This window comes from Coregonus lavaretus (genome assembly GCF_964263955.1).
Source record: "Coregonus lavaretus genome assembly, contig: HAP1_SCAFFOLD_224, whole genome shotgun sequence".
Taxonomy (NCBI): Eukaryota; Metazoa; Chordata; class Actinopteri; order Salmoniformes; family Salmonidae; genus Coregonus; species Coregonus lavaretus.
In genome coordinates, this window is record NW_028158475.1 from 610,913 (window position 1) to 636,943 (window position 26,031).

Consider the following 26,031-nt stretch of genomic DNA (forward strand, 5'->3'; position numbering starts at 1 on the left):
ACAGCAATATGCTGTTTAGCGTTTCCCTTATAAGTCTATTAAACTCCACAGAGAGGAGAAGAGACCAACAACATATTCCATAAAAGTTGTCAATTTGTAAATTGGGTCACTGTCAACAGACTGAGTGTGTGAGTACTGTAATTATAGGAGTTGCCAAAAAAGTATTTAGCTACTCCCTCTAGCGGACACATAGGAGGAACGTTGTTGCATTCGTTTCATTTCAACAGCAGGCAGCCAAGGCAAGGCAAGGCTTGGCAGGATGGTCGGCTGCCTTGATTACATTACTTTTTCATGATACATATAACTAACCATCCAAACACAGCTGTGCGTTTGATACATTTATCTTCTGTTTTCGCGGCAAGAACAGTGCACGAGGAAGAAAACGCGCCTTGTTCTGGAGTCTGACCGGTATAACGACACAGATGGGACTGCACAATATAACAAGCAACGACGTTTCCCATTTAAAGTTTTGGATGAATGCTTCAACATAAGGATTGTAACTGAGTTAACACAAATAAGGGACACGTTTCGGGTCAATGAATGTGTTTTTCCAGGTGAAAACATGGCTAGTTAGCTTCAGCTAGCGGTTAGCTAACTAGCTAAAAGGCTAACTCACACCAGTCTGAAGCAGGGTTGAGATGTTCGTCTAAATTTGGACCGAAGCTAGCTAATCCAGGTAGCTAGCTAGCCACTGACAACATTTCTCTGACAAGCTGTCAAACCCATTGTATGTAGGAGTCTTTTTATATGGTGATTTATTGATTGTGCGTGTTGGGAAAAGTTGCAGATCGAAACTTTGATCACATCTGCTGGCGGAGTTGTGGAAACAATGTTTCATTGACATCGCAAAGTTAGCCAGCTTGCTACCAAACGTGACTTCAACGCTACTATCCTCAACCAGGCAATGGAATTCAGAATGAGTCATTTCGGGTGTTGTCTTCCAAAATTCTAAAAGCTGCTTCTAGAATCTTACAAAAGCTTATTTCTCATCCCGCTAACGTTACACGTGGGATGAGACTGAGATTGAAAGGAATAAAATCTGAATGTTTCCAAACATGGGGTCGTTAAAAGCGCTTCAAGAATGGTGTCGGATACAATGCGAGAGTTACAACGATGTAGACATCAAGAACATGTCATCGTCTTTCCGGGATGGTTTGGCATTCTGTGCCATAATCCACCGATATAGACCGGATTTGATGTAAGTATTTCGTTTCAATAAACTTTGAAAAACTTCCTCCACTTCTTCCCAGGCCTAAACAAGATGATATTGTCCCTCAGAAACAATACATATTTAGAAACATAGCACGCCAGCTACAAAGAGTGAGTTTATTTAACACATCAGGGCAAAATGTCCTTATTGACAAAGATTCTTAAATAACAATGGAACTCTCAAACTAATCGAGAATGTAGCAATTTGTTGCTCCAAAATAGGATCACTAATTATAATGTTGCAACGTGCTGCAACACTTCATCGCTGTTACAATGTAACAACTGTTAACAGAACTAGCTGGGCGCTGAACTTCGATACAGTAATGCATGATTGCTGACTTCACTATAATCTAATCCTATCATCAGGACACTCGAGTACACTCTGTGTTCCTGGTCAAACGCTAGGCTAAGTGAACTGATCTAGCCTGTAACTAGATAATATAATGGGGTGGCATATTAGTGCTCTCAGCCAGAGCCAGACCACCTTCAGAATTATGTAGCCAGGGAACTAAATTTGTCTTGAACACAGACAAGATCATGTCACTACAACATGCAACTAAATATAGGGAGGGTGTGCCCTCTGGCTTGTGTTGGTGTTTATTATTTTACCACCAGTGTTTGTGTGCAGAATGAGAAGATTTGCTAACTACCCTTTTGCCACAACGATCACATTGTTCCACTAACAACGTTTTTGTGAGCTATTACGGCCAGCAAACCTAGGCTTGACTTGTAATCTAGGCGTCATTACAGAGACGGTTTCTAAGCAGCATTAGAAAGGGGAAAACCAAGGGTAAGCCAAGTGTGCTGTATCTAATGTGGGTTGACGGGCCTGCCCTTGTCTGTAACAACACACCCCTTTTCCTGTGTTGGAGTCACACACACTGCAGTCACAAAACAAGGGCACAGTTAGGCCACAAACTAACTGCATGAAAATGTTTGCGATGATGGGTTGCAAGGAAGCGGAAGATGGTAAATATAACTGCCTTGACTGAGAGTAAGAGTGAGCAAACTATGATGCCTCACATTCAATACAGTACAAGACAGATCATTCAGGTACAATCACGCACCTCATACTGTAACTCTGCTGTGTAATGGCATGTCTTATTGCTGTTCTGCGGACGTCACACGTTGTGTGTCCATGTCCTTCAACGTGTGTGTGTGAAAACCAAGCGTGCATGACCTGCATGCAGGATCTCATACACACTGCACCAGTACTACACACACTGCACCTATCCTGGCTTGTGTGTGTGACAGGACATGAGATCACCTGACATGAGTGTCTCTCTCGACCTAAGTCTTCAACTACTACATACAGTAGAAAGGGAGTGAGTGAAGGCAAATGACACCAGATATATTACAGTACATCTATCTCTATGGGTCAAATGCTAAAGATCCAGCTCTACCTCTGTCCGCTGAGCTTAGAGCTCTTTGGCCAGGCAGCCTCATCAACCAACCAGCAGCGCTGCACTGTCCTGGCCTCCCTGTGACTGTCTTCAGTCTGATCCAGACAGACAGGCCGTCAGGGTAATCTGCAGCAGAGGCCTCCGCCTGCCAACCTGCATTTAGCTCTCATGCTACTCTAGCCAGTCAGTGTGCAGTGCTGCACAGCAATGCTACTCCTGCTATTAGTGCTGCACTGACGTCTGTGCTATCAGCATTCAGCACTCCACTGTACTATACAAATGCACCACATAATAATAGCAATAGTGGTCACATCGCAGGACTTATCTGACTGAAACCTAGTAATGTCATTCAGGATCAGACCGGGTCCAGTTCTCTCTTGACTGAAGTGGCTCTTGGTTCAGGGCTAATAAGCAAGGTGATTAAACTGACGCTATAAGTCTGACCAAGGTTTGGTAGGGGCAACTTTGATTATTTCCTCAGTACAAACAATAAGCCTTGTTCAGTAGATCCATCAATGGGCCCAGACAGATTGGCCCAGATCAGTTATTATTCAGTCAGTATCAACCTCAGTTTCATGTGATTTCAGTGCCTCATGTCAGACGTTGTGATTCTCTCTGACACACGACACTAGTGGCCTCCGTATTGTCTCTCTTTTCCCTTTTCTGTATTTCAGTTTCCTTTTCCACACTGACACGGTGTTCTCTACCTCTCTGTGTTTCTCAATTAAACCTTACTGACGGTTCTCCCACACCATCCAGCTCACCCATCCAGACTGTTCAAAATGTCACCACTTTTCTCTCTCTTTATACTGTCCACACAGCAACATCACCACCAAATAAACAGAGGAGATTTGACTACATGCTGTGTTTGTTGTTAACCACCAGACCATGTAGCTTAAAGCAGACCATGTAGCTTAAAGCAGACCATGTAGCTTGTTGGCAGCAACACCAAGTTCATTCGCACAATACAGGACTTAAACATGAGGATGGTAGACAGCGAGCACACCGGTGGTGATGGCAGTCCCCTTGCCAAAAATAAACTTGAGAGCGAGGCAGCAATACTTGTCGGATTAGGTTCTCTCTCCCTCATCCGTCTATGTCATGGTCTGCAGTGTTTCTCTCCTAAAAATGTGCAATGCTCGCAGAAGGAGTGGGTTAAATCGGTCCGGAGTTAAATTGGTCGGGAATTGTTGGCAGAGAGAAAATGTTTCTGTTTTTCCAGTTAATTCTCTGCAATTCTATAAATGTTTCCATGGAGCTGAGAGAACATGTTGCAGTGTGAAAACACATTTCCTGCAATTATATGCATTTTGCCATGGCTAATTGTGTGTTCTTATGCTCAAACATTATAACAAAATCAATGTGGGCCCCTGGCCATGTGCACTAACCCTGCGTGCCCCGTCACTAATCCATCCATGCCAAAAAATACTCCACAATTTGTTTTTAGAAGTGTCTAGCTTTTATTTTGTTATTTGTTGTTCTCAAAGATTATATTTTTAAAAAATGTGATAGGTCAATTATCTTTTCAACAAAAAAAAAATTGTGGCAACAACAATTTAGCAGCTGCGGTGCGCCACTGCTAAATGAATACAGGGGAAGCATTGCTCTGATCTGGCCTGTCAGGCTGTCAGCTGTTGAAGGACAGAGCGACACCACTCCAGAGATTTCATTGTTACTCAAGGAGGATTTGGCGGTGGCGGTTGCTGCACTTTGCACAACTTTGAGTCATAGCAGACTCAGCTGTAGCGTTAGCGCTTTAGCACCAGTAGGCCTACAGCAGAGTGGGCCATCACATACAGTAGCCTAGGCAGGGTGTGTGTGACGTAGCGCTAGTTCAGGACGGATAATCTAATTGCATTAGGGGCCATGGGAGTCAGATTAGGGGGAGAACAGAGCTCACTTTGTGCTATAGGCTGCCTCATACTAGTCTATAGGCTGGCTGTGCTATAGGCTGCCTCATACTAGTCTATAGGCTGGCTGTGCTATAGGCTGCCTCATACTAGTCTATAGGCTGGCTGTGCTATAGGCTGCCTCATACTAGTCTATAGGCTGCCTCATACTAGTCTATAGGCTGGCTGTGCTATAGGCTGCCTCATACTAGTCTATAGGCTGGCTGTGCTATAGGCTGCCTCATACTAGTCTATAGGCTGGCTGTGCTATAGGCTGCCTCATACTAGTCTATGGGCTGGCTGTGCTATAGGCTGCCTCATACTAGTCTATAGGCTGGCTGTGCTATAGGCTGCCTCATACTAGTCTATAGGCTGGCTGTGCTATAGGCTGCCTCATACTAGTCTATAGGCTGCCTCATACTAGTCTATAGGCTGGCTGTGCTATAGGCTGCCTCATACTAGTCTATAGGCTGCCTCATACTAGTCTATAGGCTGCCTCATACTAGTCTATAGGCTGCCTCATACTAGTCTATGGGCTGGCTGTGCTAGGGAGGTTTCCTGAATCCAGACTGAGAAACCAACATGTATCAAACTCTCCTCCAAGGTTGTGGTGTTGGTGTTTTTCCTACTTCCCTTCTTCAACAGAGCAGACACGTTGCGTCCAAAAGCAACTCACTAATGTTCCAGGATGCATCCCAAATGGCACCCTATTCCCTACATAGTGCACTACTTTTGATCAGGGCCCATAGAGCTCTGGTCAAAAGTAGTGCTCTACACAGTGAATAGGGTGCCATTTGAGACATGTTAATTGGTGGGAATATGGGGTTTAGTTCCCTGCTCCAGGCCCAGTCGACCAGCCACCTACTCATTACTGCTGTGTTGAGCCAACCTGCTGTCCTTTCATCACAGTGGGGTTCACCCATAAAACACTTGATGGGGGCTGTGGCCCCATTGTCTCATTGAATGTGGAGGTAACTGCTTGTGTATGGGCAAACACTGTCTGTCATTCTGTTAGGATCTTGATGGTGTTTGATGGGCCATCACTCAAGAGACTTTTCAGATGAGATCAAATTGACTTTACCCTCCCACCCAAGATAGTTAGGCCTGTCATTACTTAAAGATGCACTATGTAGAAATCGCTCCATTTCCTGGTTGCTAAAATTCTAGTAGTTTGCCTAATTTCAGTTTATGTGACAAAACAAGAATAATAATAATATAATAATAAAGTATAGTGTAGAGAATCATTGTACCATCTAAACCGCTGTGAAATATATTTTGCATAACCAGAAATATTGTATTTTCAGCTGTTTGAAGCTGGTGTACAAAACCCAAAGTAAAAGATGCAAAAACAACTTCAGAATGGGAAGCATAGAAATAGCACTCATAGAACAGATCTACCGCTTCTTAGACACACTTTCAACAGGAAAGAATCTATAACTGACCTATAACTCACATTTCTATGTGAATTTGGTTGGGTCGCCAAAAGGTTACATATTTTAGCGTTAATATGCTATATGGTTTATTACTGTTCTGGTTAGATGCTCACCCTTTTACCTAATAATAGTAGTGTGATCTCTCATATTCTGACCGTAGTATTGTGATGTAATGTTGTATCAATGATTTAGAGTAGGCTATTTGTTTGGATTTTAAATGTTGTCTTTTGTCCCTCTCATTCCAGAGACTTTGACTCCCTCTCCAAAGAGAATGTCTACGAGAACAACCGTCTGGTGAGTCACAAGAACACATGACTTCTCCACACACACAGACACACTCTAATAGCCTAGGCCTAGATGGTATGATTAGTTGTGAATCAGCCAGTGACTTCATGTTGCCGGATACTGTAATTAGCTGTGACAAGTCAGTCATGGTTGTTACTCTGGTTCCCTCCTCGGTGTCAAATCAAATTTCATTTGTTACATACACGTGTTTAGCAGATGTTATTGTGGGTTTAGCGAAATGCTTGTGCTTCTAGCTCTGACAGTGCAGTAATATCTAACAAGTAATATCTAACAATGTCACAACATATACCCAATACACACAAATCTAGTAAGGAATGGAATTTAAGAATATATACATATATGGACAAGCAATGACAGAGCGGCATGGACTAAGATACAGTAGAATATTATAGAATAGAATACAGTATATACATATGAGATGAATAGTGCAAGATATGTAAACATTATTAAAGTGACTAGTGTTCCATTTCTTAAAGTGGCCAGTGATTTCAATAGGCAGCAGCAGCCTCTAATGTGCTAGTGATGGCTATTTAACAGTCTGTGGTAGGCTATGTTTTGGGTGAATTCTGTAATGCTAGAATACAGTGTAGCCCAGGTATAGGCCTGCTAGTATGTATGAGAGTATGAGTGTTGTTTAGGAAGGTCATGGAGATGAGGAACGGATGGATTGTGGGTATGACAGAAGAGCAGTGTCTACAGTTAGTTAGTCAGTTAAGTGTCATACATTTTCATTGGTCTGTTTCATACTTCTGTGTCTGTCTGTCTGTAGAGAGCATAGTTGTGTATTGGTTCCTGCTGGAGCCTGTCATGGGAAAGGGGGGTGAGAGAGGGAGAGGGAGGGAAGGAGAGAAAGGGGGAGCCAGAGCGAGCAAATGAGGACAGGAAAGAAAGACAAAACAGCTAACCGAAGGGAGGATATTAAAAAAACTAGTCCTCCACTATAGGCCTGTTTGTGGTAGCAATGCATTTACATAAAAGCCAAATATTTGTTTATCAACAACTGTAAAGGGGCCAAAATAACATTGCTCTAATATTGAGTAGGCCTTGGTTAGCCTATTTGTATTAATCCTCAAACTGAGCTTGAGTGTTGGCAGCTGAATGCTACTATTTACATTTCTTTCCAATTATCCAATAGCTTTTTCAGGGTAGAAGCAGTTGGTGGTCGAAATAAGTGTTTGTTTCACTGGCAGCATGTCAGATATCTGTGAACATTTGGAGTGTTTTCACTGTAGCTACGACATTAGCCTGAGTTAGCCCGAGACAGCCTAATCCTGAACCCAAACACGCAGCATACTAAGCTAAAGCTAGATGATTAACTTCCAATCATTGTCTACACGGTAGATTTCAATTGTTCCCCTGCGTTTGTTTACCATTGTTTCTCAGACTTATCTGACTACTGATAATCCTTGAAAAGTTTTAGTCATCATGGGACATTCTGTTTTGAGTTAATTGTTAGAATTTATCTTGCTTCTGGGATAACATTCAGCTGAACTACTCTCTGCAAGCTGTCATTGTTTTGACTGATATTACATTTGGCCGAGATACATTTGATGATTGTTTGTTTTTCACATGCAAAAACAGCTCCCATTCACTGGTTTGTTTAAATGTACACAGTTTGTAACAGTTTGTTTACATGTACACAGTTTGTAACAGTTTGTTTACATGTACACAGTTTGTTTACATGTACACAGTTTGTAACAGTTTGTTTACATGTACACAGTTTGTAACATTTTGTTTACATGTACACAGTTTGTAACAGTTTGTTTACATGTACACAGTTTGTTTACATGTACACAGTTTGTAACAGTTTGTCTACATGTACACAGTTTGTAACATTTTGTTTACATGTACACAGTTTGTAACAGTTTGTTTACATGTACCGGTACACAGTTTGTTTACATGTACACAGTTTGTAACAGTTTGTTTACATGTACACAGTTTGTTTACATGTACACAGTTTGTAACTGTTTGTTTACATGTACACAGTTTGTAACAGTTTGTTTACATGTACACAGTTCTGCATCAATTGTGGCCCTGTTTACTGAACAGCTGCCAAGTGATTGTGTAATCCCCAGTGTTTTGTAACCTGACCAGCATTGCGTCCCAAATTGCACCTATTCCCTACATAGTGCACTACTTTTGACCAGAGCCATATGGGTCCCCCTATTCCCTATGGACCCTGGTCAAAGTCGTGCACTATTTAGAGAATAGGGTACCATTTGGGGCACAGAACTATTAAGGCCTTCATTTCCTCAGTGGAATTTTTCATTAGGCAGATGGTTATCTAGCCAACAGTATTCAGGCAGGCTTTAACATTTCATTATGACCAAATAACACTGAGGTTTGTTGAAGCAGGGGATCAAGTATCAAAGTACACACACACACAAAATAAAATAACTGATGTCTGTTTTCACATTGTTGTTTTTCTCGCTCTTTCTTATGGTCTTTCCCTCTCTCTCTCCCTCCCTCCCTCCCTCCCTCCCTCCCTCCCTCCCTCCCTCCCTCCCTCCCTCCCTCCCCTAGGCGTTTGAGGTGGCGGAGGCGGAGCTGGGTATCCCTGCTCTGCTGGACCCAGAGGACATGGTGTCAATGAAAGTGCCTGACAGACTGAGCATCATCACCTACGTCTCCCAGTACTACAACTTCTTCACCAACAAGTCCCATGGTGAGTAGTACAGCTCTGGGGTTGGAGGACCCAGACACCGTGAAAGCACCAATCCAGGACTGTGTTGTGGAATGTCGCAGATAGAATTGTCATGAATAGAGCTGACGTGATCCCTTTTTCTATTTGTCAGAGAGGCATATTTGTTCTACATATTATAGTTCTATCTGAATGTTCCACAACGATTACCTACGGAACGTGGTCCAGGACTCCAGGGCCTTTAGTACACAACGGTAACCTAAGCGGTTCGATAGCTGGATAAGAAGTGGTGCTGTGTTGTTAGATATGACAGTATCACCGACATTCATCACTGAGTCACTACTACATGATTGCATTTGTAACTGGTCTCTCAAAAGTCCCTCTGGGCTTTGTAGTGCTCTGACGCAAAGGAAAATATCTACAGTAGCCAATGCATAAACTCGATTAGAAATTGACTGATACCATCTCCCTCTCCTGTAGCCAACCCCCCCTGCATGAAGAGGTCCAGTGGTACAGGCCACATTGAGCCGGCCCAGAAGAGACCGGTGGCCCCTCTGGAAGACAAAGTGGTTGAGCCTGAGGTAAGGGCTACGATTGTATCAGGGAATCAGATTATGCATGAATACATGTGGTAAAGAGGTCAATGGAATGTGACCAAAACAATGGAATTGCCATGGAAACGTGTAGGGGAAAGGGCCGTATGGGGAAAGATCCGGAATCTCCTCATTGCCCCCCAGCAATATTAGCCTACCTTTAGGCTACTGTTTATATGTGTTGCCAGCTTCCAACCAGAACATTAAGCTAGCTAAGACCAACAACACAAACAAACAGACTATACAGCTACAAGTAGTGAATGGAGTTACAAACTGACTGTACTAAACAAGTTAAATGTCTTACCTGTGATTTAAATGTTTTCCACACACATAGCTAGCTACGTGTAGCCTACTTGGACACCGGCTCCCCACAATTTCCCACTGTCCCACGCCGAATAGCCTGAAGCCATAGGGCTCTTCTCGCAGGCTCTATTTCCCAACGTGGGAGCATTGCAAACCGATGGTTGGGATTTTTGACCTGGTGTATGTTATTTCTGTATAACAGAACTCGATGACAAAGTTGGCTCTTTTACACTGGGGGTCAATGGGAAATAATGTTTTCCTTATTATTACGTGAATATCGACTCGGAGTATGCAGATATTCTGGATTGATGGAATGTGTGTATGATGTCATTCACATGGTTCTAATTCAGCGCCTTATTAAATTAAACTAATGGCTGCATTAGAAGCCTACTACATTGATTTAACTTTTATTGTACATGCATGATAACTATAACTAATTCATTGTATTTGTTTAACATAACAGGGAATGTATTTGTGCTTGTGGTTGTATTTTGTCATGGACCAAGACCTGGAAAACCACTCAAAGGGTGTTATATAACATTGACTGTCACATTATTTAGGTGTCATTGCAAACGTGTCGTGCACAAAGCACTCAGAGATGCATGAATGGATTGTTGTCTGTCTATGGCATCTATTGGTGTGTCCGTATGGCAGAGGTTGGGTACTAGTTAGTGTGTGAGTGTTTTCGATATAAGTCATGTTGTCCATTACATCAATGCGGTACGGGATGGAGTAATTCTATTGACTAAATACATTTTAGGCTAAACTTGTAGGATATCTCAGAAATATGGCCTATAAGGTACTATTGATGTGGGCTTTATCCTATAAGTTTAGCCTCCATTGTTTTTCTTTTAAAGGTAGCTTTAAAGATAGCCTTTGTATCCTGTCTCTCCCCTTCTGCATGCCCTCTCTACCACTTCCTCCCACCGTCCCCCCATACCGGCCTCCTCCCTTCTTCCGCATCTTTAGACGGAAATCCACTCCTCTTCTTCCTCCTCCCCTTCTTCTTCCTCCTCCTCCTCTTCTTCCTCCTGGCCTGTAATCTCCTCCCCTCTCTCTGGTCCTGAGCCTAGACAGTAGGATGGGCGGGGGGGGGGGGGGGGGATTGAAACAGTTAGGTCAGTCACTTTGAACTTTAACCTTTAACCTCTGTACATAAACACTAACTATTTAACTGTTGTTTTATACCACTAACGTTGTGTGCCAAGTTTGAACACTTGCTGCTAACCTTTTAACTTTTAACTCGACCTAAAAACGCCTGCCAGAGTTTCTTCCATTACTAGGACTAGTTTTCTACTAGACTTTCCTAACTAATTAACAGCTGGTTTGGAACTTTACTACTTTCCCACTTAATACATATCACTTTTTTATATCAAGACAATAATATTTTGAATGAATATAAAATAAATGCAATAATAATAGTATAGCTAGCTAAGACAATGACTCTAAGCTGATAAGGTGATGATGAAGTATAACAGACTGGTTTTAGCTAGATAAGCAGAATGATAAGCAGAATGATAAGCAGAATGAATCCTCCACATCCTCGATCCTGACTCCGTGTTTGATCTCCCCCCACCTCCCTCCCTCCCTCCCTCCCCCCTATCCTCTCCATCTCCCCCGTCCCCCACCCCCTCCACCTGCGACCCGCACCCCCTGGCCACCTGCCTGCCACGCCCGTGCTAGCTGAGCCTACCTGGTCAGACGGGTACGGACGGAGGGGTACAGGCGGGGGTGAAGCGTAGCACCCTCAGCAGCATCTGCGCTGCCTGCCAGAGGCACGTCCACTTGGTGCAGAGGTTCCTGGTCGACGGCAAGCTCTACCACCGCAACTGTTTCAGGTGAACACCACCACTTCAGTTACTGTATATCTGGTCTGCACAGCAACTACAACATGTCATACTGCTGAATCTGTCAATTGTAAAATGATAATACACTGCTATTCCAGTTACTCAAAACAGCCAGTTGCATTGCCTCTGTTGACATGCATTTCCAGAGTTTGAAGAAATTAAACTTTGATTTTCACCATGTTTTTACAAGTGTTTAATCAATATGTTTACCACAGGGTATGTCAGAGCCTACTGCCTTCTGAATGTTGCCTCCTCCTCTCCTCTCTCAGGTGTAGGGAGTGTAGCAGCACTCTGCTGCCTGGGTCCTACAAGCTAGGAAACGAGGTCGGCTCCCTGGTCTGCACGCATCACTTTGCCAGGTCTGCCTTAGCCAATCAGAATGGCCGACCGGACCTAAGCAAGCGACCGACAACGGTTCCGTCTGTCAGGATTGGTCGACCCATGCTGCCTCAAACTTCTCCTCCTTCTGGGAGGGACCAGGGGGCAAAGACTCCGCCCCAAGAGACTCTGCCAAAAGAGACTCCACCCCAAGAGACTCCACCAAAAGAGACTCCACCCCGAGAGACTCCACCAAAAGAGACTCCGCCCCGAGAAACTCCACCAAAAGAGACTCCACCCCGAGAGACTCCACCAAAAGAGACTCCGCCCCGAGAAACTCCACCAAAAGAGACTCCGCCCCAAGAGACTCCACCAAAAGAGACTCCGCCCCAAGAGGGCATCACCAATGATGATTACCCCCCCACACCAACCAATGACTCTGACTCTACACCCTGTCCTACCTCAACGACAAAAACAGACTCTTTGAAAACAGAAAAAGAGAAAGCGAGGGAAGACGGCGCAGGAGAAAAAGAGGTGAAACCTCCACCCTCCATTCCTCCCAACCCTTTCGATGACATCGAGGAAGAGCAAGACGAGGGAAAGGGGGAGGAGACTCAGACACCAGCCAAAGACACAGCCAATGGGGTTATCCCTCCTACACCTGTCAGTCATCTAGGACTAGGGGACAGTAAGCCAGTCCCCGTCCCTCGCCGCTTGTCACAGCCCTCCCCTCCGCCTCGTCCCGCCCCCAGGGTCCGCCCACCCCGCGTTGACAACCTTGCGGTCAATGGTGAGTGGTCGATTTTAAAGGGATTGACAGCTGAAATAAGTTATTGCTATTTGCTGCAGTAGATCCTCAACTGAACTGTGAACTCCCTGCTAAACTAAAATATATGAAACTAAATGAAACCTGTGATTTTGACTCTCAGGTGATCATGGTGAACACAGGAGATCTCTTCCTCCAGCTCCCAGACCTCGAGAAAGATCCCACTCCCCTGGAAGGTTCAGTATACTGACTAACCTATCTTTACTAGAAGTCTACAGTGGTTGGACTACTTCATCTGTTTGTCTCTCCCAGTCTCTGTCCAGCAGTCTTTGTGTGTTAATGTATGTTGATGTTTTCATGCACTCATCTGTCTTTGTTGTTTTATCCCCCCCCTTTCTGTTTCTGTCTCCCCCACTCATCCTGTCTCTCAGCTCCAGTCTCTCCAGCGACGCCCCCAAACCCCCTAACCCGCCCTGGCTGGTCCTCGTCCAATCCCAAGAACCCAAGAAGAAACCAGCCCCTCCCCCTCCCCCTGGAGTGGCTACGCCCCCAAACACTGGTTCGTTATCTTCTCTAAAAGGGGAGGGCTGCAGACCAGCCACGCCCCCTGCACCCGCCAACCCCTTCGATGAGGAAGTAGAGGAAGAGGAGGCGGGGTCAGGGGAGGGGTCAGTAGGAAGTTTGGTTTCGCCCACTGTGGTGGTGAGTCATCCGTGGTACAGCATCACCCAGGCTGCAGACGCTGCAGCTGATCCAGACACGCCCCCCAGTGGGGGTATTTCCTCCCGCTCTGCAAGCCCCAGTGGCTCCAGGTGCAAGAAACGTCCAGCGCCCCCAAAACCTGTTCCAAGGCCCCAAAACTCTAACTCAGGTCAGTGGGCCTTGAAGGTAACAGGATAGGATAGAGGTTGGTTAGAGCAGTGGTTCCCAACCAGGGGTACTAAGACCCCTGGGTGTACTTTGCCTATCCACAGGGGGTACTTGAGAAGACTTATGAAACCATAGGCTTCTTGGTAAAATGCACATGAGGGGATACTTCAGGGGTACTCCGGGCAAAGCAAAATTCAGTTGGAGGTACAGTAACCAAAAAAGGTTGGGAACCACTGGGTTAGCGCAATGGACTGGTTTGATCCAATTCACCTCAAATCATGTCAATCATGTGTCTTGTATGTCCTGCACAGCACTGTGGTTTTGTTGTTGTCATTTTGAAAGACATGTGATGTGTGTACATGGATGTTCACAATGTTTTTCCCTCCATCCTCGTCCCATTCAACTCTACTTCGTTTTCCATTTCAACTTCTGCTCCTTTTTTCTGTTTTCTGATATCACTTCATCCCTCTTTCTTCAGCCCTTCCTCACTCCCAGCCCTCCTCTTCCTCTCCCTCTCCAGCTATTAGCATAGAAAGCCTATCCTCTGCCTCCGACCATAGCTCCTCCCACCCATCTTCCCTAGGGGGCGGAGCCACCGGCGATCAGGACAACCCCTTCACCAAGAGTGTATCAGAGCCCTCCATCTGCGGGCCCTGTGGTGGCTCCAACCCTTCCCCCTCTACCTCAGCCAATCGCCTCTCTCCGAGCCCCTCCCCTCCTCCCCAGCCAGCCAATCCTAGCTCGGCTCCAGCCACTCCGCAGAGCAATCGGAGCGCCAGACCCCCTCCCCCGAGACCCCCGACGACACCCAGCCCCCTGGCAGCGTCAAGTGCTATCCCCAAGGTAAGGGATTCTAGACCTCTAATTTTTTCACCATGTAAAAATACACTCCACTAACTTCTAAGAACCTTTTAATGATACAATATATTCAATGTAATGAGCTTTATATCTAACTAACAAATACCATTATAATTATTAATACCTTGACATTCATCTCTGTCTTCTCTCTACTTCCAGCGGATTTGTAAGGAAAACCCTTTCAACAGGAAAGCCTCTCCCTCCCCCGTTTCCTCCCCTAAAACCAGACCCCCTAGAGGCCCTCGCCCCGCCCGGCCCCCCGCACCTGGACACGGCTTCCCCCTCATCAAACGCAAGGTGAGATTGTGAGGACGCCACAGTCAGCTAAAGTTTGTAATTCAATGAGTCACTCGATAATTCAGCATCCGACAGAGCAAGTCTTTTTATGGAATGTGGCGACAAGCCAACAACAGTCTACTATTACTGCTATTAATAGGCAACGGTATTGGTTATAGTTGGATATAGTTTGACTAGTAGCACTAATGTTTTCAAAGGAACAACTCTATCTGGATGTAAATAATGCGAACTGTACCATATTGTATTATTCTAAGATGGCAGTACTAGTGTGTTTTGTGATGTGTGTGTTGTCCAGGTGCAGTCAGACCAGTACATCCCAGTAGAGGACATCCATGGAGAGATGGGAGAGCTGGAGAAACAGCTGGATGAGCTGGAGCAGAGAGGAGTGGCTCTGGAGAGAAAACTAAGAGACAACCCCAACGGTAAAACTATCAGATCAACCAGTGTTCTGCACTCCTGGCCATCATATAAACCTCTTGAGACTCATTTTATGATATAGGGAGGTTGCATGGTCTCAGAGGTCTGGAGAGTCTCTATTAAAATATTTTTGTCCAGGACTCAGTTCAATAGTCTAATAGTCGGTTCAGTAGTCTTATAGTCGGGTCAATTGTCTAATCGTTAGTTCAATAGTTAATGGTTAGTAGTCAGTTTAATAGTCAATAGTTTAATAGTCAGTTCAATAGTCATTATTTGAATAGTCAGTTCAATTACCTAATAGTTAGTTCAGTAGTCTAATAGTCAGTTCAATAGTCTAATATTCAGTTTAATAGTCTAATAGTCAGTTGAATATTCGGTTGAATACCCGGTTCAATAGTCTAATACCCGGTTCAATAGTCTAATACCTGGTTCAATAGTCTAATAGTCTGTTCAGTGGTCTAATAGTCGGTTAGGTAGTTGTTAGTTTGATCGTCTGATAGTCAGTTTGATAGTCAGTTCAATATTCCAATAGTTGGTTCAATAGTCTAATAGTCAGTTCGGTAGTCAGTCTAATAGTCACTTCAATAGTCAGTCAAACAGTCGGGTCAACAGTCTAGTAGTTGGTTCCGTAGTCTAATAGTCAGGTCAATAGTCTAATAGTCAGTTTAATAATCCATATTTGTATCTATAGTATAATCTTATTATATTCTCATGGTCGTGTTCCTGTCCTGTTATAGATGAGGAGGAGGAGACTTTGCTGGTGGACTGGTTCACTCTGATCCATGAGAAACACCTGCTGGTGCGCCGCGAGGCTGAGCTGGTCTACACGTACGTACCAAAGCCTCACCAGAGCCTGTGCTCATTGGCCCATTTGGCTGCAGTCTCTTTAAGATTCTGACGCTATTTCTTTTCTCTTGACAGGGACAAGCAGCAGAACTTGGAGGAGAGGCAGGCTGATGTAGAGTATGAGCTGAGATGTCTTCTTAACAAGCCGGGTGTGTGATCTCACTTCCTGTTTGTGAATGATATCATAGAGCACAAGGCCCTTGCACCTACCTGGGATGGGAGGCTTGTTAACTAAAGACCTGGTTCCATTTCATTTCTCTTTCCTTCCTCTTTGGTGTTGGAGGACTGAATTCACTGAAATGGAACAGGGTCAAAAAAATGATAAATGTGTTAAAAGTGACTGCATTACTCTTCATTCATCCTCTCCTCTCAATCCCTCCATCTTGTAGAGAAAGACTGGAATGAGGAGGACAAGGGCAGGGAGCAGGAGCTGATGACAGAGCTGGTCACCGTCATCGAACAGCGGAACCAAATCATCAACAACATGGATCAGGACAGGCAGAGGTAATCAATCACCTGTCATCTACTGTCTGAGCTCATTCAGAGCAGGATGGGCTAGTAGGATGATGTTAGATAGGTGATCTGCAGTCAATGTCTGTGTTTTTGGTGATATTACTGTGCTTCTCCAATAGGGAAGAGGAAGAGGATAAGCTGGTGGCGACCATGTTGAAGAAAAAAGGTAAGACAAGACAAAAGCTTGTTTTGTTAGAACTTTCCCATTGATCTTCCTTTCCACTATAAGTATTCAAGCTTCTCGTCCATGTCTCTGTCTTCCCCCCTCTCTCTCTCTTCGTTCTCTCCTTTCTCCTAACGTCCTCTCTCCATCTCTCCCTTCCTCCAGACTTCCAGAAGGAGCCAGCAGCAGAGGGCGAGCAGCAACAGAAGAAGAAGAAAGAGAAGAAGTTTAAACCCATGAAGGTTCTGAAGAGGTTGAGTGTGAACCAAGGCAAAGGCGGGAGCCCACGCAAGGAGATACCAGAGAAGGACAAGAGCTGAACAAGGTATAGAAGGAGGGAGGGAGAGGTGGATGATGGATGGGAGACGGAAGAGGGATACCATCCTTTACAGGGGGGCATATCAGAAGGAAAGAGCAAGGAAACGACTGATGAAAACAAAACACAGTGGAGGGAGAAAAAGAAAGGAAAAACAGCCCAGGATTCTCACAGCTATATCAAAGACTGTAATTTGTGCAACCTGTAATTCACTCCACCTTGCCCTTACTGTAGCGTATCCTTCATATCGCTCCTCCCTACCAGAGTATGTGAGTGGAGTTGAGCGGTTGGAAATCCCGTTCCGGGCTCCACGTCCTTTCCAAAGGCTCCGCGAAAAATCGCTACGCGCACAGAAGAAAAAACAGCTGCTCTAAATTCGCTCCATTCATGAAAATCACAATTTAACCAACACCCATCTATTTTTGTGACTACCTGGACCTACCATTTGGTTTTGAAGTATTGAAACCAAACCATATGATTTGAATGAAAAGTATTTGAATAAATATGAAAAGGTGAACGTAAGACGCGCACATCATTTCAAATAGGCTACATGTCATATTAAACAGCATATAAACACTCTAAATAGCCAGATAGAAGGAACGAAAATGAATTATTTAGGATATATTATTTCAAATATTTCAAGGCTATAGCCTACAAAGAAATACATTGTGAATCATTTGCGAGTGCGACACAATAGATTGGTAGGGACATAAGGTGCTCAGCATTTAAACATTTCGTTGTATTTGATCATTATAGTCTATACATTTCGCATATAGGCTGGGACTTACTTAGAATTAAATACAAATTAAACAAAAAAATGACTTATTAGTGCCTTTAAATTTATTTTTAGAATTCATTTTTAGAAACACGAGTTTGGCCAGTATGTGGCTTCAGGCTCATGCGATGGTGCCTGGAGAGCAGGCCAGCATCGGAGAAAATCCTCTCCTCACTTGTAGAGCCACTGTGGATGCTAAACACCCTTTTGGCCATTCTTGCCAGGCTGGGCAGAGATGCAGAGTTGTTTTTAATTTTTTTACCATAGGTAGGCCTAAAGGTTTTTAGGCAAAATAACCCGATCAAAACGGAAAGCTTATTGAACGTGGGAATATGCCAGGCCTATTGGGCCAAAATCAATTACGGCCTATTGTATAGATAATAGTGATTTTTAGTGTATAAATACTTTGCTACAATGACACACTTAGTTATCTACCCACCTCGTTCCTTTCTTTTACCATGTGCATATAGTAAGTACACCATCATGCTTTCGGGATACGTGTCTTTTCAGATTCCACAATGATTATTTAGTTGTGGACACCACATCACCGCACTCCCTCTCTTGCTCTTGGTCCTCATCTTTGTAAGTCACCTTGATTTAGCACCTGTGTGTTATATCAGTTTCTTTATGAAAATATTTAGCGAACTCCATGACAGTAGCTAAAGCAAGGGGCTATAGCAGCACACAAGTAGACTACAAATGCATGCTGGGCCGGGCATGCCCTGAGCTTGTGAAGTGAGCGCTACTGCAGCGATATTGGAGCGGGCGGGCGAGAAGGCCGACGCTCCAGCCTTTGGGAATCTCGCTCCGAGCTCCAGTCAAATTGGGATCGCTTCGCTCCAGCTCCACTCCGCTCACATACTCTGCTCCCTACTGTAGCTCCCATGATGCTCTTCCAAATACAGCCACTCCAATGTTTTCTGTACTGTATATATTTGAAGTTGCCTTTGGGTGAAGAGAAAGTTAAGAGAACTCAACTGCTTTAAGACAAAGCTTAAGAAACTTCTAAAGACTGAATTGAAGAGGAGGTATATATACTGTATATTTGATGTTCAGTGCAGTATGCGGATGCTTCTATCCCTTTTCATTGTTACTTTGCACATTGTGACCCAGGCCTTTTTAAATCGGCTTTTAACAAAGATATAAATACTATGACTGCAGGTTTTTTACCATTTATCAGTCTCTTATCATGATAGAAACTAAAGAAGAACACTCCCTCAACATCTCCTGCTTATTCAGTGGTCATAAGGTTTTTCATTTGTTCGTGGACGTTGCGTATGTCTCATTGTCTGTAGATTTGATATAGAACTAAGAGTTGTATGTGTCAGTCAGTTGTCTGGTTTGAGTCTGTGGTACTTCTGAACTATTGTGAATCTTTTAAAAGAGGAACCTGTTGTTGTGAGTAAATACATCATGTTAAGACTGCCAGTTAAGATGGAGAAATGAGAACCCAAATAATTACTGTAGCTTTTAGCGAAAAGGTTATTTCTTTACTAGCTACTTATGTTTTCCAAATCACTGACTATTGGACTGTAGATATTAAATCGGACAATGTTTAGGGTTGGATAATCATGGTCTGAGAGTAAGACATGAGAAAGACAGGATAGAAATAGTTCAGATGGAATGTATGTAATTACTTTAAAAGAGGACTTTAAAGCACTGTATTTGACTAACATAGTTGTATGACTTATTAGTATTACTGAACCTGACAAGATTTACAACCGAAACAAGTGTGAACTATTCTAGGGGCTACATTATGCAATAAGGATTGCATTATATATATATATATATATATATATATATATGCATATATATATATATATATATATATATATATATATGCATATGCATATGCATATGCATATGCATGAGTGAGTGTACAAAACATTAAGAACACCTTCCTAATATTGGGTTGCACCCCCTTTTGCCCTCAGAACAGCCTCAATTTGTCGGGGCATGGACTCTACAAGGTGTTGAAAGCGTTCCACCAGGATGCTGGCCCATGTTGACTCCAATGCTTCCCACAGTTGTGTCAAGTTGGCTGGATGTCCTTTGGGTGGTGGACCATTCTTGATAGACACGGGAAACGGTTCAGTATTTAAAAAAACAGCAGTGTTGCAGTTCTTGACACAAACCGGTGCGCCTGGCACCTATTACCATACCTCGTTCAAAAGCACTTCAATCTTTTGTCTTGCCCATTCACCCTCTGAATGGCACACATACACAATCCATGTCTCAATTGTTTCAAGGCTTAAAAATCCTTCTTCAACCTGTCTCCCCTTCATCTACACTGATTGAAATGGATTTAACAAGTGACATCAATAAGGGATCATAGCTTTCACCTGGGTTCACCTGGTCAGTCTATGTCATGGAAAGAGCAGGTGTTCCTAATGTTTTGTACACTCTGTGTGTGTGTGTGTGTGTGTGTATATAAATTATATATTCTGTAGATATCTTTTAACAATGTAGCAAACTATTAGTACCTACCAGTTGATATCAGTTTAACTGTTTCGGGAAAGCCTGCAAAATATGCAAATCTTTTAATTTATATATTTTACAATACCTTTCTTTGTTTTACTCTGTAAACGCTGTCTAATTCCATTGAGTTTTGCCTTAACTTAGAATTGGCTGTCAAAGTCGATAGTACTATGAGATCCGTTTTGTATGTTAAGAGTGCCATTATTTAAATGTATTTGTCAATAAGTCTTGTTTTTGTCCTAAGTTAAACTGAATGTCTTGTTATAGTCTGTTCGTATATTGTCTAGTTGTCATTGTCTCTCTCTCTCTCCACGATCTTGTCTTCCATTCAAAATGGCTACTTGTCTGTCTATTTGTGCATTCTGTTAGTCAGTGTATTTCCATGTCTGTCTCTTCCTGTCTTTGTGCCTCTTCTTCCTATTGAACTCAAACCAAGGGCTTCTGTATAGCTATGTTAAAACACTGTCCTAAAGAAACAACAGGATCGCATTGAAATATGGGAGACTGAGAAATAAAACATATTAATGCAACTAAAAAGATGTCTGTTTGGTCATGTTTGAATGTACACTACAATGATTTTTCAGTTTGATAAGGATGCATTGGTGTCTTCCCAGCAACATTTATGATACCATGCCATCATTTGAACACGCATTATGCTGAAATTAAGACTAGTATCCAAGTTTGAGTTCAGAATTCCTGTGCAGTAGTGTATTTTCTGTAGCAGTATTAGCAGTAGAGTAGATCCATTCAGCAGAGTTGGGGTAGATGAGTATTCCTTTCTGTCACTCAGTCTTCTTCTCTGGCATCATGGTCCTCAGCTCTGCACTGCGGGCCTTGTCAATCACCTCCAGCTCATGGATTTTCTGGAAGGTGAGGAGACACAAATAACCGTAAAAAATGTGTAAGAGAGAGAGAATGTACCTATAGTACCAGTCAAAAGTTTTAGAACACCTACTCATTCCAGGGTTTTTCTTTATTTTTACTATTTTCTACATTGTAGAATAATAGTGATGACATCAAAACTATGAAATAACACATATGGAATCATGTAGTAACCAAAAAAGTGTTAAATAAATTATATATTTTATATTTGAGATTCTTCAAAGTAGCCACCCTTTGCCTTGATGACAGCTTTGCACATCTTGGCATTCTCTCAACCAGCTTCATGAGGTAGTCACCTGGAATGCATTTCAATTAACAGGTGTGCCTTGTTCAAAGTTAATTAATTTCCTTCTTAATGCGTTTGAGCCAATCAGTTGTGTTGTGACAAGGTAGGGGTGGTATACAGAAGATAGCCCTATTTGGTAAAAGACCAAGTACATATTATGGCAAGAACATCTCAAATAAGCAAAGAGAAACGACAGTCCATCATTACTTTAAGACATGTAGGTCAGTCAATACGGAACATTTCAAGAACTTTGAAAGTTTTTTCAAGTGCAGTCGCAAAAACCATCAAGCGCTATGATGAAACTGGCCCTCATGAGGACCGCCACAGGAAAGGAAGACCCAGAGTTACCTCTGCTGCAGAGGATAAGTTCATTAGAGTTACCAGCCTCAGAAATTGCAGCCCAAATAAATGCTTCACAGAGTTCAGGTAACAGACACATCTCAACATCAACTGTTCAGAGGAGACTGCGTGAATCAGGCCTTCATGGTTGAATTGCTGCAAAGAAACCACTACTAAAGGACATCAATAATAATAATAAGAGACTTGCTTGGGCCAAGAAACACGAGCAATGGACATTAGACCGGTGGAAATCTGTCCTTTGGTCTGATGAGTCCAAATGTGAGATTCTTGGTTCCAACCGCTGTGTCTTTGTGAGACGCAGAGTAGGTGAACGGATGATCTCCGCATGTGTGGTTCCCACCGTGAAGTATGGAGGAGGAGGTGTGATAGGGTGGGGGTGCTTTGCTGGTGACACTGTCTGTGATTTATTTAGAATTCAAGGCACACTTAACCAGCATGGCTACCACAGCATTCTGCAGCGATACGCCATCCCATCTGGTTTGCGCTTAGTGGGACTATCATTTGTTTTTCAACAGGACAATGACCCAAAACACACCTCCAGGCTGTGTAAGGGCTATTTGACCAAGAAGGAGAGTGATGGAGTGCTGCATCAGATGACCTGGCCTCCACAATCACCCGACCTCAACCCAATTGAGATGGTTTGGGATGAGTTGGACCGCAGAGTGAAGGAAAAGCAGCCAACAAGTGCTCAGCATATGTGGGAACTCCTTCAAGACTGTTGAATCTGGTTGAGAGAATGCCAAGAGTGTGCAAAGCTGTCATCAAGGCAAAGGGTGGCTACTTTGAAGAATCTCAAATATAAAATATATTTTGATTTGTTTAACACTTTTTTTTGGTTATCCATGATTCCATATGTGTTATTTCATAGTTTTGATGTCTTCACTATTATTCTACAATGTAGAAAATAGTAAAAATAAAGAAAAACCCTGGAATGAGTAGGTGTGTCCAAACTTTTGACTGGTACTGTATGTGTGTTATTCCACATTGTGTTCACCAATGAATCTGTATCGTCATCGAAACAGTACAATGTAAATACTTTTGTTGTTGGGTGTAGATTATTTTCCTTAAAGACATTCCTGTGACATGAGGTATATGAGACAACTTACCTGTGAGATCTCTGTGTTGATGATGTTGTGGTACTGCTTCCCTTTCCCCAGGGCCGTCATCTCCTCCAGAAACCCCCTCCTCTCCTCAATCTCACCCAAAACTAGGAAAGGAACACAACCCTTTGAAAACTTGCAAAGACCGTACATCAAACCAAGGAGAAACTCTTTGATCAAACGCTGTGTTGGAATGGGGTTACAGTAGGTTGGGGTAAATTACTTTAGTAATTTAGTAGAGTCATATGGAACTGAATTGAAATTAGGGGAAAGTGATGTATGTGAGGAGGAAAGATATATAGAAAACATGTAGGAGAGCCAGAGATGTGGACAACATGTTTGCCCATGGTCAGAAAGCAGTAACTCTCTCCCTCTCTGTGGTAAACCTCACCCTCCTGGAAGCGGTCCCTCTCCTCCTCTGGGCCCTGGTCCAGGGAAATGTTCCTGGGACTGGGTCTGGGCTCCTCCTGCCCCGTAGCTAGAATGTTCTGGAGCCTCCTCTTCTCCTTCTCTAAATCTCCTTACAGGAGAAAAGGTGAGGGAGAGAATGAATGCACATACACCTCTTCTTATCCAGATCTCTCATAGAAGGAAAGGGAAAGGGGGATACCTAGTCAGTTGTACAACTGAGTGCATTCAACTGAAATGTGTCTTCCGCATTTAACCCAACCCCTCTGAATCAGAAGAGAGAGGAGAGTGAGAGAAAGAAAGAAATGGAGAGGGAAACTACTGTAAAAGAAGGCTCATACACATAGGCCTAAATTACATTTTCTTTTTTTACAAGAATAGAGCGTGGTGGTACATTTGTTCCCAGGTGTCCCTGACCTACTATCAGTGAACTAGTTCTGATATCAGAAGAGGAGGGCCTCTATCAATAGAATACCAAGCATCTCGGACAGTTCAAAGGTGGTAGAGCTGAAGCAGAACACATACGTGTGGCACTGGGGCGGAACCTTTCTCTGGTGTAGTTGTCCCCAGAACTACAATTGTCAGCGGAGCGCCTCAGGGGCTTGGCTGGAGTGCGGGTCGTGCTATTTTTTACGACTTTGGGTTTGGGCAGTGAGGGAAGAGCCGATGATGTGGGGTTACAGGTCAATGGCAAAGCTGCTCCCTCTGTTGAAAATGCAGACAAAAAAAAACAAAAAACATCACAACATTATCTTACCTTTGTTTGGCAAAATGTTTCATAATACTTGAAAATGAATGTTAGGACTCATAATGGAGCAACAGCTGTGGAGGAAGTTCAAGCAGTAAGTCAGCATTACTTTTCAAGAGAAGATGTATAACAAACATGTGACACTCACTCTTTAGTTTGTCATTGATCTGTCTTTGCTGGAAGTTGGTGAGTCTCGACTCTTGCATCATCACTGTAAAACCAGTGCACAAGATGGCCTATTGTATTTGTGTGGATCACAGAAGGTTGGTGACACCTTAATTGGGGAGGACGGCACGTGGTAATGGCTGGAGCAGAATCAGTGGAATGATATCAAACATATGGTTTCCAGGTGTTTGATGCCATTCCATTTGCTCCGTTTCAGCCATCATTATGAGCCGTCCTCCCCTCAGTAGCCTCCACTGGTATGGATCTAAAGTCTACAAACTCACACACACACACACAGAGAGAGAACAAACCCCCCACATTTCAGCATCTCCTGAGTCTCCTTGCTGTACTGGGTCCCTCTAGGACAGTTCCACAGACCTCCACCAGCTGGACCACGAGAAGACGTCTCCATCTACAACGAATAACGCGTTAGCTGCTGCTGCACAAAGGCCATGGCAGATAGCAAAACGTTGCTTGTTAGGAAGCTAAGCTACCCAAACTGCAAACATGCAAACTATTTATCAAGACATAACTTCACAGTGTTGTATTTCTTACCATGGATTTCTATTTTCCTCAACTTTCTTGATGCTGCACCATGGGATAATGATGGCAGCGTTTCTTCCGGACACAACTGGCGGTTGCCATAGAAACCATGGGTCTCAAAGCCACGTGATGAGGCATTTGGTCTTGCAGTACAACATTGGCCCACTAGGGGGAGGCAAAACCACAGAGATAATTGTACGAGGCATATAGAGCTATTGAAAAATGAAGTGTTCATTTTTGTGCAATAATGTGTTTGAGTATAACTTCTATTTTAAACGTTTTCTATTTGTGTCTCTTGTCTCAAGTCTCAACTGTGTAAAGCATGGCACATGATTTATCAATCTAAAGAGTTTGGGTATCAAATTGTGCATTGTGAGACTGTCTAACTAGCTAAAACATCAATTTTTTTACCCCACCATCTAGGTTGCTGACTGCTGTTGAATGCTTGAATCCATTAGATTTCGTAGCTGAACTGTGAAGTGAGAGTAAACGTAGAGAGGGAGGGCACGAGGAAGAGAGAGGGGGATGGAGGGAGGGTTAAATCCCTCCGGCCGGGCATTTATGAAAGTCCATGTGTAAAGTAGCGTACTGACTGTGGCAGCTATTGGCCTTCTCACTGGCCCTCTCCCCATCTAGCTCCCTCCCTCCCTCTCTCTCATATTCAATGGTTCTCTTTGTCTCTCTGAGTAACATGCAGCCTCAGCCGATTAAACGCAGGGAATTAGCTGTCAATTTTAGCTTGCCACACACACAAACAGAAATTAAACTGCTTAGGGGAAGGGCTTGTGTTGTGGGACAGAGATCTTGTTGTTGTCGCACTGACTGTACATGGCAGAGATTTGATTTATTAGTGCTGTTTGCAGTGCATTCGGAAAGTATTCACATTTTGTTACTTTACAGCCTTATTCTAAAATGGATTAAATCGTTTTTTCCCTCATCATTAAATCGTTTTTTTCCCTTATCAATCTACACACAATACCCCATAATGACAAATCAAAAACAGGTTTTTAGAATTTTTGACAAATTTATTAAAAATAAAAAACTGAAATATAGCATTTACATAAGTATTCAGACCCTGGTACTTTACTCGGTACTTTGTTGAAGCACCTTTGGCAGTGATTACAGCCTGGAGTCTTCTTTGGTTTTATGCTACAAGCTTGGCACACCTGTATTTGGGGAGTGTCTCCTATTCTTCTCTGCAGGTCCTCTCAAGCTCTGTCAGGTTGGATGGGGAGTGTCACTGCACAGCTATTTTCAGGTCTCTCCAGTGATGTTTGATCGGGTTCAAGTCCGGGCTC

At 43.4% G+C, this 26,031-nt stretch overlaps 2 protein-coding genes across 2 annotated transcripts; one reads left to right on the forward strand and one right to left on the reverse strand.

Moving 5' to 3' along the window:
* The first annotated feature begins 173 nt into the window (after positions 1-173).
* On the forward strand, positions 174-20,772 carry LOC311123975 (MICAL-like protein 1). The gene is made up of 17 exons (XM_084198194.1): positions 174-1,198; positions 6,180-6,228; positions 8,764-8,905; positions 9,362-9,462; positions 11,461-11,615; positions 11,894-12,732; positions 12,872-12,944; positions 13,140-13,579; positions 14,057-14,421; positions 14,596-14,733; positions 15,029-15,155; positions 15,888-15,978; positions 16,072-16,145; positions 16,386-16,500; positions 16,629-16,675; positions 16,838-16,997; positions 19,698-20,772. The coding sequence occupies exons 1-16, from the start codon at positions 1,044-1,046 to the stop codon at positions 16,990-16,992; spliced, it is 3,066 nt and encodes a 1,021-aa protein (XP_084054320.1). The 5' UTR covers positions 174-1,043; the 3' UTR covers positions 16,993-16,997; positions 19,698-20,772.
* Positions 20,773-21,023: 251 nt separating this feature from the next.
* LOC311123954 (UPF0193 protein EVG1-like) lies at positions 21,024-24,602 on the reverse strand (the record flags this gene model as incomplete). The annotated part of the gene is made up of 6 exons (XM_084198168.1): positions 21,024-21,104; positions 22,876-22,976; positions 23,261-23,389; positions 23,803-23,982; positions 24,174-24,236; positions 24,509-24,602. The coding sequence occupies 6 exons, from the start codon at positions 24,600-24,602 to the stop codon at positions 21,024-21,026; spliced, it is 648 nt and encodes a 215-aa protein (XP_084054294.1).
* Positions 24,603-26,031: the final 1,429 nt, after the last annotated feature.

What these genes read in the sequence shown, in the direction of transcription:
- LOC311123975 (XM_084198194.1), top strand. Translation starts at nt 1,044, where the DNA reads ATGTTTCCAAACATGGGGTCGTTAAAAGCGCTTCAAGAATGGTGTCGG. An exon ending in TGACAACCTTGCGGTCAATG is followed by an intron (nt 12,733 to 12,871) that starts GTGAGTGGTCGA and finishes TTTGACTCTCAG; the next exon opens with GTGATCATGGTGAACACAGG. An exon ending in GACCATGTTGAAGAAAAAAG is followed by an intron (nt 16,676 to 16,837) that starts GTAAGACAAGAC and finishes CCCTTCCTCCAG; the next exon opens with ACTTCCAGAAGGAGCCAGCA.